This window comes from Daphnia pulex, chromosome 12 (assembly GCF_021134715.1).
Source record: "Daphnia pulex isolate KAP4 chromosome 12, ASM2113471v1".
NCBI classification, from domain to species: domain Eukaryota; kingdom Metazoa; phylum Arthropoda; class Branchiopoda; order Diplostraca; family Daphniidae; genus Daphnia; species Daphnia pulex.
In genome coordinates, this window is record NC_060028.1 from 5,160,592 (window position 1) to 5,171,881 (window position 11,290).

Sequence of the window (11,290 nt, forward strand, 5' to 3'; positions counted from 1 at the left end):
TTATAGAGTAATTTTAAATGTATAATTCAGCTTAGTTTACCCATTAAAATTAAAGAAAGTCCAAGCCTGGGATGCTGTTTAGTCTTTTCTTGTGTTTTTTGACAGATCTGCTGACAAGTGACAAGCTCAAACACACAAGAAAAGACTAAACAGCATCCCAGGCTTGGACTTTCTTTAATTTTAATGGGTAAACTAAGCTGAATTATACATTTAAAATTACTCTATAAAAAGCAGAATGTTCTAAACAACGATAATCCTGAACATTTCTAAGAATAGATAAGTAATTCTATGCTTAAATAATAAAAAACCCGCTTTCTACTATCCCCACAACGTTAAAAGGATACGTTGGCGCACGATCCTAATTTAGCGGTTGTGCAACTCAGCATCCGGAACTTGTCTATAAAAGATAAGAATGTCACATGGGTTCATGTTTAAAGCATAAAAAGGATGCGAACCATCGTTAGTTACATTTCCTATAATGTAAATCTACCAGTTTTAGCTTGGAAATATGATGAATTCGTCATTACTGACCATTTTCATTTACCACGATTCCTATTGGTTGAAAAAAAAATCCCAATAAAGCTTTTCAGGTCGACCGATGGAGGAGGAGCCTATGCTGCTATAAAGACCTCTAAACCTTCGGTTATTTAGTGAACTAAATCCCTCAGGGAAAACCCTTTTTGGAAGCACAATTCAAGAAAACACGATTCAGTAACGCTACGCTAGGTGGCAGCACGATTTACCAGGGCCAAGGACTTTGAAAAAAAAACCTGAAAAACCGAGGATCTAGCCTTATGGGAAAATTCTAGTGCGTGAACATACCACCCCCTCTTCTACCATGATTTTAGGTAATTATTGAATTACCTAATGTTCCTAGCTATACCTAAAATGTATTGTTACAGAGATATTTAAATTTGTTATACGGAAATTTTGAAATAGGGGGAAACACCTGTGCCATCTGGGAACCAAACCTTTTTTAAGCTCTTGCAGAGCTATAGCTCTGGCTCTTGTAAGTTTGCAGCGTGGATACTGGATACCAAGAGAAAGAGAGACCACTCTCTTTTCTCTACTCCGTCTGACAGCTGCCTAACTCTATTTTACCTTTGTTGCGTATATTGGAAAAAGCTTAGGGTGCTTGGTTGCTAGATGGCACCGGCGTTTCCCCCTTTTCCCCTTGCTGCTCGAATTATAATTAAAATATCTTTTTGATTATCTAATTTCACTAAGATGTGTATACATGGTTGGAAATAGCATAAAAAATTGAATTTATTGATACTTTTTACTAATTTTTTCATGAAAATACCCCACCCGACAAGCTTTAACACGGCAAGATAGGCGAAGAGTCCCGTCCTTTAGTGAGAGTAGTCCATGGTTGAAACTATCCAATAACCGAGAAAATATTTCAGCAATAAGCTTTGAAATGACAAAAAATCAATATTGTTAGTCTATCTGCTATTCCATTTACACCTTTTGACAAGTTGTATTGCTTATTATAGTTATTAAATACCATGGAAATAATTTTTTTTTATTTGTGGTCATTCATTTCGACGAGTAAAATTATTGTTAACAACTTAATTTGTCTTTCACTTTTATTATTTCAATGTTAAAATACCGGTTACTTTATAATCATAGCTATAAAATATTACAGACGAATATTTCTTTTGACTAAAGAAGCGCTTAATGCATATTTAGAGTGTCATAAACGTTTGCCAAATTGTTACAAGGCTGATACAGGTGTGCACTACTCAAATTTGATTGTGTTTGATTCTGGAGTGAAAGTGTCAGTATGCGGCAGGTCGGCGATTACACCAGACGTCGATCCTGTTCCCTTGGAAATACTTGGTAGGCACTACTTGTAAACTAGCGGTGTTGCGGTGGAAACGAGTCCAACAATAGCATAGCCTACCTACCTTGAGAAACAGCAAACTCGATTTTTTCTTCGAATGAGTCTCGAACGTCCGCATAGTCGAGGTAAATATGGAATTTCAATCCTAGATATTTTTTACATTTTTTCGAACTCTGTCAATGTTTTCTATTGCTTTGTTTTGTTTGTTTTTTCCTGTTTATGTCCTGTTTTCATAAATGAAGGTTTGCATTGATAATCATGACTTTCAGCAAGACTTTCAGATAGTTTCTTGGGATTCTGATCGCGTTCGTGATTCCGTAACATGGGTTTCTAGTACGTTATTCGAGATCAAACGGGAAAACAAAAACAAAACAATGCTAGTCAATGTTAGAAGAAAATCACAGAAGCACTTCAGTTTAAGGTGTAAGGCACGAAATAAAAATTCACTTGGGTAAATCCGTCATCCCTTCGGATAACCGGGAAAAGGTAGTAGAAACTAGAAAGGGAAAGGGTATAATCTTTATTTAAAGGAACCTCAGCTGATGTTGCCAACTTTATTTTCGGACCGACATTTTTATTGGCTATGGCTGGCGCTCTGTAACTCTCAACAACACCCAATATTTTTTTGGCAAAGAAGCCAAATTTTACTTGACGAGGATAAAAAAAAGAGGGGTTTAGGAAAAAAAAAGAAAAGCAACGAACCTTGGGTTTGGGAGTTGTAGGATCTATTTTTAGGTGCCTTGGTTTTAATAGATTGGAAAGGAAATTAGTATTCAAGTTTGATGTAATATTTTAAGTTCTAAAAGTTATTTTGATTTTAAAGAGCAATCGAGACAAATTCTAGGGCCCGTAAGTTTTTATTTGTAGATGTACCATTTGCATGTGATGTAGGTTTGTGAGCATCGCAACGAGGAAAGGGAGAAAGGGAAGGATAGATAAGGTTGTCCACCGGGAGCCATAGATTTCACCAGAAATAGATGAGCCAGAGCAAAGCTTAGCGATCGTAGAATTAGTCAGTCTGTCTCCGCACTCTGTGCCATGTCATTGTGTGTGTGAGCTGCAGACCTGCTGACAGGCCCGGCAATGCTCGCTAAAGATTTGACTGCAATGTACTAATACTATACTGTACTTCACAAGTCAAACAGCCAAAGGGTGGGCGAGTGATCAATTTCCCCCGCCTTTTTAAGATTATTAACCGGTGAATTGTGCTTTGATTGCCGTTGCTTTTCTCTATTTGACTCCAGCATCATCTGGAAGTAGGGGTCCACCACCAACGCCCCCGCCAACCTACCTGTGGGAGGAAGTGCGACGGAGCAAGAGCAGAGGGGGCTATCCTTGGACTATTCTGTATAAGCCTCCTCTTCCAGACTACCTTGACATTGAATTGCTCTTGAAAGGGTGAGTGGCTTCATTATCAAATTTAAATTATAATCAGTAATAATTCATTCGCTACAGTAATGTCAATGTCATCCTTCTTTTAGGGAGATTTCGAATGAAAGATTTGCGGGCGACAAAATCAGAGGGCGGTCTGCTTACGGAACTGACAAGAGAACACGCATTCGCAATCGACTGCAAGAAAGAGAGAGGACTAGAAGAGCAAGAAGCGAGCCGACGCCTAGTTTGCCAAGCAGCAGCACCATTTCTTTATCGGCGGCCATGGATCAGGCCATGGCTGTCGATCCGTCGGTGCAGTCGGATGAGCTAGAAGATTTCCCGCTGCCCGACGAGGACATACCGGATTTTGTAATGGCTTACTTGCAGTCGGACAAGGGAAACCTGGATGAGGATATTCCTGATCACATTCTGGAATACATCCAGAGCCGTGCGGCTATTTTGGAAAAAAATCAGCTCCAGCAGGCGAAGCAAACCGACGACGACATCTTTTACACCAAAGAAGAATTGCGGATCATTGATGAAGCTCGCAAGCGACTGGAAGAACAGGGAGAGTTGGACATCGATCCTTCGGCGACCATTGACGAGGACATGAACGCCTTCGATCATTTTTTTCAACGCACAACCGCGGGACAGGAGTCCGCTGCGGCTTTTCAAGAAAACGCAAGTCAAATTCAACGGAAAGAAACGAGGCCAGAACCAGCACCCACAAGTAAAAAATCCAGTAAAGGAGGGAAATTTAATTTTTCAAACATAACTATACCCAATAAGGCGCAGTTAAACATTAAACTACCTAAATTTGGACCTGGTAGAAAAAAAGTCAAGGATGCCAATAACACGGAGCTGGACCAGCAAGAACCTGAAGAGGGTGTAGTAAGCCCCGGTAAACCAACTAAGCCTCGGCGGCCCCACAGTTCTAGCCCGATGAGACAAAAGATTAACCAACAGTTTGAAAGCTGGAACAACAGTTTAAAGAAATTCAAGGCATCAAGGAGCGGCCGTAATAATGGCGATGGTCAAATCAAAAGCTTCGTAGCTCTCCTGCCGGGACGCTCCTCGAAGGCAACCAAATCGAAGGAACCCGAGAATCAATACGAAGAAGTTGGACCCCCACGCTCGGATCCAGCTTCTCCAACGGCGACCGAGTGCAACCCGCCAGATAATTCATGCTTAAAGGCTACCGTCGACAGCGCCGAAGAAAAAGCCCGGCTCTCTCCTAGCCATGAAAACAATGAAGCCGAAGAAACAATGGACGATATTGAAAACCTGCCGGAATCGGAAGAAGCCGAAGTCATAAGGGGTGATGGAATCGTTGTCGACAGAGAAGTCGTCGACGTGATAGTGACCCGTGGAGAGTTTGTCGACATAGACATCGACGAAAACTTTGAAGACGACAATGAAGCCATGGACGGCCCGACAGAAATCGAGCAGGTCGACGGAGAAGATAAAACTGCCGTTGCAGAGCCCACGGGATTCGCCGCGCGCAGTCGAAAAGCTTACGAACTTACCAAGTCGAAAATTCAAACAAGTTTGTCTAAAGAGCAGCTTCAGGCAACTCGAAATAAACTCCAGTCGACCCTGTCCAAGCAGAACCTGCAAGCCACCCGCAAAAAAGTGCAGTCGACTTTGTCGAAGCGAAATCTGCAAGCCACTCGCGATAAATTACAGTCAACCCTATCGAAGGAGAATTTCCAAGCGACTCGCAACAAACTTCAAACGTCTTTGAACAGCACTTTGAACCGGAAGAAGAACAAGACTCAAGAGCCAGCGCCTCAGTCGGTTCCTCAGGACAGCATTTTCCCCACTTTCACTCAGGGAGACGAAAGGGAATACGAAACTTCAACACCTGTTGAAAGGAAAACAAAGGATTCAATCATCCAACACAACAACCAGCCAATGCCTGAGGAGGAGGAATTCGATTCCGAACCTCCGACTGTTAAACAGAGAGCTAAGCACAGGGAGACGACTATTCAGCCGGTGGAAAATTCGCCTGTGCAGTTGACTCATGGCAATGAATGTGAAAATATCGAAGAAGAAACAGAAGAGGATCTGGAGGACGAACTGGAACCTAAATTAGAATTCTCAATCCACGGCTCTGATAGGCCGCAACCATCTTCCGTGAGTCAGTCGACAGAAACACTTCCTGAGGGTAATTTAATGATATGCCAAATTTACGGATGAAAGTGTCATATACTATTAACTCCAATATGTTTTTCCTTGTGACAGATGAAGCCGAATCAGACAAGGAGAACGTGGTGGTTCGTCCAAAACGCCAGCGTTACCGCAATCGCCGTCACGGTTTCCATGAAGAATTCGGTCGCCCACAAAGCGCCCACGTCGAATCTAATATTAGATCGTCTTGGGTTGAGAAGACAAATGCTTATCCGACAATCAGTCAAGAAATGCTATCAGCTTTCTGTGCTCCTGTCAACTCGCTAGAAGCTGTCGACAACAGCTGGGGATCCGGACGCAAACCCGACAGGCCAGTTCGATCACGATCCAAGAAGGAACTCAACTCGGCATCGGACGACCATTTCTATTCGAATGTCCCTCCTCGGCATAACAAACGCGGCCACAAAAAAGGTTCAATTGAACCTTCGAACGAGGATAATCATGTGAAAACGTGGCCCCGTAAGGCGCTGGCAACTGAGAAACCGGTTGTCCCCAAGCGCTGCAAATCGAAAATGGCGAAGAAGCCGCTTTTCCCCGTGTGCAGCAATTATCAAACTTGGCCGAGGCGATCGATGGTTCATAGTCCTCCGACCGCTCCTAAACGCGCTCGCTCCAGGAGGAAAGTGAACGAGCAAGACGTTTCCGATGTGCGAGACATAGAAGGACAAATCGAGAACGCTGCTAGTAACATCCTTATTGACGCTGATACGCTCTTTGGTGCCGAATCGCGTTTTATTGACGAAGATGGCACAGATTTGGATCGGACGCAATCACCCCACAATGAGCAAATGGCCATCATAGAAAGTGGCACATTAAACTATAATCTTCCAGGAGAATCGCCCAGTGAAACCAAAATTCTCAACAGCAATAAAATTCCAAAACCATTGGCACCGAACAGGCGCAAGAATAACAAGAGTGACTCTCTGCGTAAGGCGAAACACTCGGCGGCTGTTAACTACTCGGACGCTACATGGCCAAGAATGTCGAGAACAATGCCGTCCGTTCCACAGCGCCGCAAGCCCAGCGTCAAGAAAACAGAGAAAACGGAAACCGTGGTTCACTTGGATCTCGAGAAACCGTCTAAGAAATTGCCGACAGTCCCCGCTTCAACGCCTTCGGAAGATCACGAAACCAACGAACACGGAGACGGGGAAAGCGCCTCTTCCGTCCAAGCGGATTTAGATCAAATTTTGGAAATTTTGGCCTCCACTTTCCCCCAAGAAGCCACTCCCCAAGAGCTCAAAGACAACGAAAAAACTGGAGAAATAGCCGCAGAGCCGGTGGTCAATAGCAATGTCGTCACCGATGTTGACGATATCATCGATGAGAACCCTTATGCGGAAATTAAACAATTTCAAAAGAGAACTCCTCCGCCACGACCTCCTCCACCGATTTACGCACCTGCTAGTACTTCGTCGTATTCTTACATTTACACTGTTCCACGTCGAAAGAAAGGAATCAGCAACAGCGTTTCTCCGGAGAGACCGCCCAGGACATACTGCACTATTCGACCGCATCGACCGCCACGAAAACATCGACCGCGTACTCCAAACGAGATCGTTTTTGAATCGACAGATCAACCCGAATCAAGTCTCGCTAGAAGGCATTCATTTTCGGGTGGCGATGAAGCCAATAAAGAAGAGAGGGACTTGCAATCGGCTCCGATTGTTGAGCGAATGCGAGCACGACCCTTGCCGGCCCCACCCAGAACAAAGCGGCAGAGAAGTCGCAGTCCTCCGCACAAGCCGCCTCGAAGTCGTACATCGTCTTTGAAGCGCCACAATCCTACGCAACTGGAAGACACTTGCATACCGAACGAGGAAGTTGCAGCGCCAGAAAACGCGACTAATCAACTGCAGGCCAGTAACATAGATGAATACGAGCCAATTGAAAATCCCGCTCAAATAGAGGAAATATCAGTGGGTATTCAAACTGATCCATTGCCAGAGTACGACGAGTCGGTCATCATCGCCGAACCAAATGAAATACAGTTGGACGAGACACCAGAGATTAACAATAACCTAATATACGAACAACAGCAACAAGTGAACGCACCAGCGAGAGACGAAAGACTTCCGCAAGAGCAAGTCGAACCACCTCCTCTGCTTGAACCGGCAATAATGAACGAACAGGAAGACAATTCTTGCCCGCAAATCATTTGGTCAGCTGCGAATTCTCCCGACCCTGATCCCGACCCAATCCGTGATCCTACTCCTGTTCCCGAGCCCGTTTTGCTTCGCGAGCCCGTTCCTGAATCGATTGTTGCTCCATCCCACCAGCAACAACAAGTCCGGGCTACTCAAGTGACGAAAGAAACGCCGAATAAGAGTAGCACTACTACCTCATCTCGAAACGGAGAGGATGAGGAGGCCGACTCTTTCTCACAGATCCCGGCACATTTTCACCGTTCAATTGCTCCGTTGCCTCCGATACATATCGATTTCCCCACTCGCCTGCAATTATCTGATCTTGATGTTGAGCGCTTAAACGTACGGGAAGTCATGGCTGAGCGCCTGATCGTTTCCTCCGTTGACACAAACTCGCTACAGGTATGTACCTCAAAGTGAAATCTTACTAATGTAAACATCACATTACGCCAATGACTTAATTTTGCTCAGGTGTGTCAAATGACGACATCAAACGCTTCCGGTCAGCTCATGTTCAACATCGGACCTGGGGTAACCATCCCGTTATTGACCAATCATCGAGAGACGAATGAAGTTGACACAGAAAGGAGGAGTTTGCAAACCCAAACTTCTGAACCGTTTCCATCGGACGTTCAAGTGATACCGGATGTGACAGTAAATCGACAGGACGGAACGAATCCTAGCACGTCAACACCACCTGACAAATTGGAAACGTCAGTTCCACAAGAAATCGTCTCACAACGTGAAGAAGAGCCAATAACTTTCATGGAAACTCCTACTCCTTCGCGTGGTAATGTGAGGGCTCCAGTGGCTCATTCCAGCGAGGAAACTGGTGATCGGACGATCGGACCAACTGAAGGTTCAAGTAATCCGTCAGTTAGTGATTTGGCAATGCAACTTGCAAATTTATCGGCCCGGAACATAATGAGTGGTGTCTGCGTTGCGGCTACAGAAACATATTCAATGGCACAGCGAGTAGCTGAAGTAGGTGTTTTTTTAATTATTGGCTTATTGTTTTATTATTATTATTCTAACTTAATTGATTAAAAAATTCACCTTGATCATTCAGTTAGGACTGCAACAGTTTAGCGACCACCTTCAACGCCGAGGAATTCAATTCGATGATAAGGAAAAGGAAGACTTGAAAGCTGTGTTACTTATGTTATTGATTGTTGTGTGTGCTATTTTCCTGCTCGGAATGGGAAAACAAAGAATAAGCAATCACTGGGACTTTTACTTTCCCAATTAAAACTTTTGACATTTTCTTCCGCTTCTCTGACTATAATACTGCCAAATGACAAATTGTGCCTAACTTGAGACGAAGCATTTCAGTCTACTTGGTGCAACCAAGAAAGACTTGTGCTTCAAAACTATTATTTAAATCTATCATATATACGCAACATTAGACGTTAAACACTGTGTGTGAGTTTTGGTTTCATTCTAGCAAGTGTGTATCAATTATATAAGCTTATGAATACAAACGTTAAAAGGCCAAACGGTAACATCAAACCCTAAATTTGCTTCTCCAATATACTGCGCACGTTTTTACAAGTTACTGGGCTGTGATTACTTCGAAATCAGAGATCGTCACCAAATCAGTTTCTGATCCTATTTCCTGAGGCGAACGGAACATTTCGGCTGGCAGCGGCGTACAATGTGTACTATCATAATCTACCATGTATCGGTTTGCCTAAATGAAATACAATAAATTGGGAGATAAATTGGTAAATTATAATTAAGTTCGTTTTGTATACACACTAACCAAAAATATTGCCATTTGCGATTTCTGTTTTTCCGTCCAGTTTTGACCGATGAGCATTGGGAACGAGTTGGAGTTGTCTTTAATGTACTGTTTTAAAAGACTGGGACATGGGCTGTTGACGACTTCATGTTTTCGTATCATCTTTTCGCGTTCTGATGCATCAGCGTTTAGCCACAATTGTAAAGTGGGAATTGTGGTGGAGTCGATGATTTGTGGATAGCGGAATTTTAAAAGTTTGATCAGGAGATCATTACCCCTGTTGGTCGACAATGTGCCAGGTCTAAATTGTGAGAAAAAGAAATACATACACTGAACTAGGTAATTTATCGATACTAAAATTCATTACTCCAAAGCAATAACTTCGTCGCGCATTCGTCTGAAGAGGACAACTGGCCCATTATATTTGATCAGCTGTTCTGCGACGTTAAGATTTAGGTTGTACTTAAAACGATAAATAAAAAAAATTGTTAATATGTATAAATATGAGAAATAAAAGTGTAACTTTTTATCTTTCTACTTTAACAGTTGTCGCCACAATTGAATTCCAGGAAGCAGGCATCACATTTGCAGCTAATGGAAGAACATGATCGAAAGTTGCATCCAGCATAACTGCTTTTACATTTGGGTAATTCATGGCAGCCCACGACGCTGTTTAATTTTAAATTACAGAATATATTAGAATTCTGTCACTTAAATCGGCAAATACGTCAATATAGAATCGTTGTATATAGATTACTAACCAGTAAAGCCGCCAATGCTCCAACCGTATATAATGATGCGTTCAGCCGGGAAGTTCAGTTTATTTAAAGCAAACTGAATAACAATATCGACTGCATTTTGATCTTGTCGTGGAAAAGGTTTCCCCTATAGAGTTTGAGATGGGACATAATAATACCTTCCATTTAATCAACTTTGGACAATATTATAAACAAACCGAACTGCCTCCAAATCCGGGGTGATTCCATCCGAGAACCGAGTACCCAGCCTCCAAAGGGGTTCCAATCATTCCCACTTCATAAAATCCAGCGTTTCCTTCACAGCAAATAACAAGAAAGTCTCCATTTGAGTGTTGTGGTCTACAAGTGAAATGATAACGTGAGCATATGCAGAGCAACGTAACAGTCATCGCTGACGCAAGTAACATATTTGACACATACCTGCCTCTTCTATCAACAGAAATACAGTCAATAGCGTTTCCATCTCGAGTCACCAATTTATGTCTTTCTCCTTGAAGATCTTCAATTAACCGTGATCTACCATCAATCAAATGTGACTCTATAGAAACAACACATTCATTCAATTTAAACACATATATTTAATGAAACTTCTTCAGAACTCAGAAGTATTTATTTACCAATGAAATGCTGTATTATTGTTCCTGGATATAGCAGGCGAATGCCAATAGAGTGAGCGACCATGTAACCAAGGATCCTACAAGGCAGTATTTTGGCAATCTCTGTTATTGATCTTGTTTTGCTCTCTTCATCAACAAATGTTCTTGGTTTATCTGAATCTTTGTCTATCTCTTTGGCATCATAATCTACTGGCCATGCTGAAAAGTCAAAATCATGCTGTGACAGGGACTTCTAAAGAAGTGAAAAAATATATATTCATCATAAAAAAATTATTGAATATTAAAATATAAATATTATTTTTTCACCTTCATATCAGGTTTGTTCTCTACTCTTGCCACCTCCAGATGGTTAATGAATTTGATATAATGGGGATTGTTAAGCCGTCCAAATGCTCTTGCTGTTAATGAGCTGGCACACAAAAAGGTACAGATGGCTGTGAAGCGCATCAAAGAATGGATTCCATCATAGCAGAAAAAATTTTTCTTGTGTAAGATCCAAATAACAAAGGGAGAAGTGTAGATGCCTAATTGTATGGACCAATTCATCTGTTAAAAAGAATTACAGATTCATATAGTTTACCAGTTTTTTAAATAAAATTACATCGTTTGGGGTTAAG

General features: G+C 42.3%; 2 protein-coding genes across 4 annotated transcripts; one reads left to right on the forward strand and one right to left on the reverse strand.

The window, feature by feature from the left end:
- Nucleotides 1-1,724: 1,724 nt before the first annotated feature.
- LOC124209759 lies at nucleotides 1,725-9,053 on the forward strand. 3 transcript variants are annotated; one of them, XM_046607916.1, is made up of 6 exons: nucleotides 1,725-1,971; nucleotides 3,091-3,244; nucleotides 3,328-5,387; nucleotides 5,465-7,959; nucleotides 8,029-8,541; nucleotides 8,627-9,053. In XM_046607916.1, the coding sequence occupies exons 1-6, from the start codon at nucleotides 1,944-1,946 to the stop codon at nucleotides 8,804-8,806; spliced, it is 5,430 nt and encodes a 1,809-aa protein (XP_046463872.1). In that variant the 5' UTR covers nucleotides 1,725-1,943; the 3' UTR covers nucleotides 8,807-9,053. The 3 variants fall into 3 exon arrangements, with proteins under 3 accessions (XP_046463872.1, XP_046463874.1, XP_046463873.1); XM_046607918.1 differs by lacking the exon at nucleotides 1,725-1,971 and adding an exon at nucleotides 2,835-2,955; XM_046607917.1 differs by lacking the exon at nucleotides 1,725-1,971 and adding an exon at nucleotides 2,849-2,998.
- On the reverse strand, nucleotides 8,985-11,245 carry LOC124209760 (phosphatidylserine lipase ABHD16A-like). The gene is made up of 9 exons (XM_046607919.1): nucleotides 10,980-11,245; nucleotides 10,674-10,905; nucleotides 10,477-10,594; nucleotides 10,254-10,395; nucleotides 10,060-10,183; nucleotides 9,837-9,967; nucleotides 9,666-9,760; nucleotides 9,320-9,599; nucleotides 8,985-9,247 (listed from the first exon to the last, which is right to left on the reverse strand). Exons 1-9 carry the CDS (start codon nucleotides 11,217-11,219, stop codon nucleotides 9,110-9,112), a joined length of 1,500 nt encoding a protein of 499 aa, XP_046463875.1. The 5' UTR covers nucleotides 11,220-11,245; the 3' UTR covers nucleotides 8,985-9,109.
- Between the last annotated feature and the right edge of the window lie 45 nt (nucleotides 11,246-11,290).

What these genes read in the sequence shown, in the direction of transcription:
- LOC124209759 (XM_046607916.1), top strand. Translation starts at nt 1,944, where the DNA reads ATGAGTCTCGAACGTCCGCATAGTCGAG. An exon ending in ATTGAATTGCTCTTGAAAGG is followed by an intron (nt 3,245 to 3,327) that starts GTGAGTGGCTTC and finishes TCCTTCTTTTAG; the next exon opens with GGAGATTTCGAATGAAAGAT. An exon ending in TGGCACAGCGAGTAGCTGAA is followed by an intron (nt 8,542 to 8,626) that starts GTAGGTGTTTTT and finishes TTGATCATTCAG; the next exon opens with TTAGGACTGCAACAGTTTAG.
- LOC124209760 (XM_046607919.1), bottom strand. Translation starts at nt 11,219, where the DNA reads ATGAATTGGTCCATACAATTAGGCATCTACACTTCTCCCTTTGTTATT. An exon ending in AATAATACAGCATTTCATTG is followed by an intron (nt 10,595 to 10,673) that starts GTAAATAAATAC and finishes TTGTTTCTATAG; the next exon opens with AGTCACATTTGATTGATGGT. An exon ending in TTGTGGCGACAACTGTTAAA is followed by an intron (nt 9,761 to 9,836) that starts GTAGAAAGATAA and finishes TATCGTTTTAAG; the next exon opens with TACAACCTAAATCTTAACGT.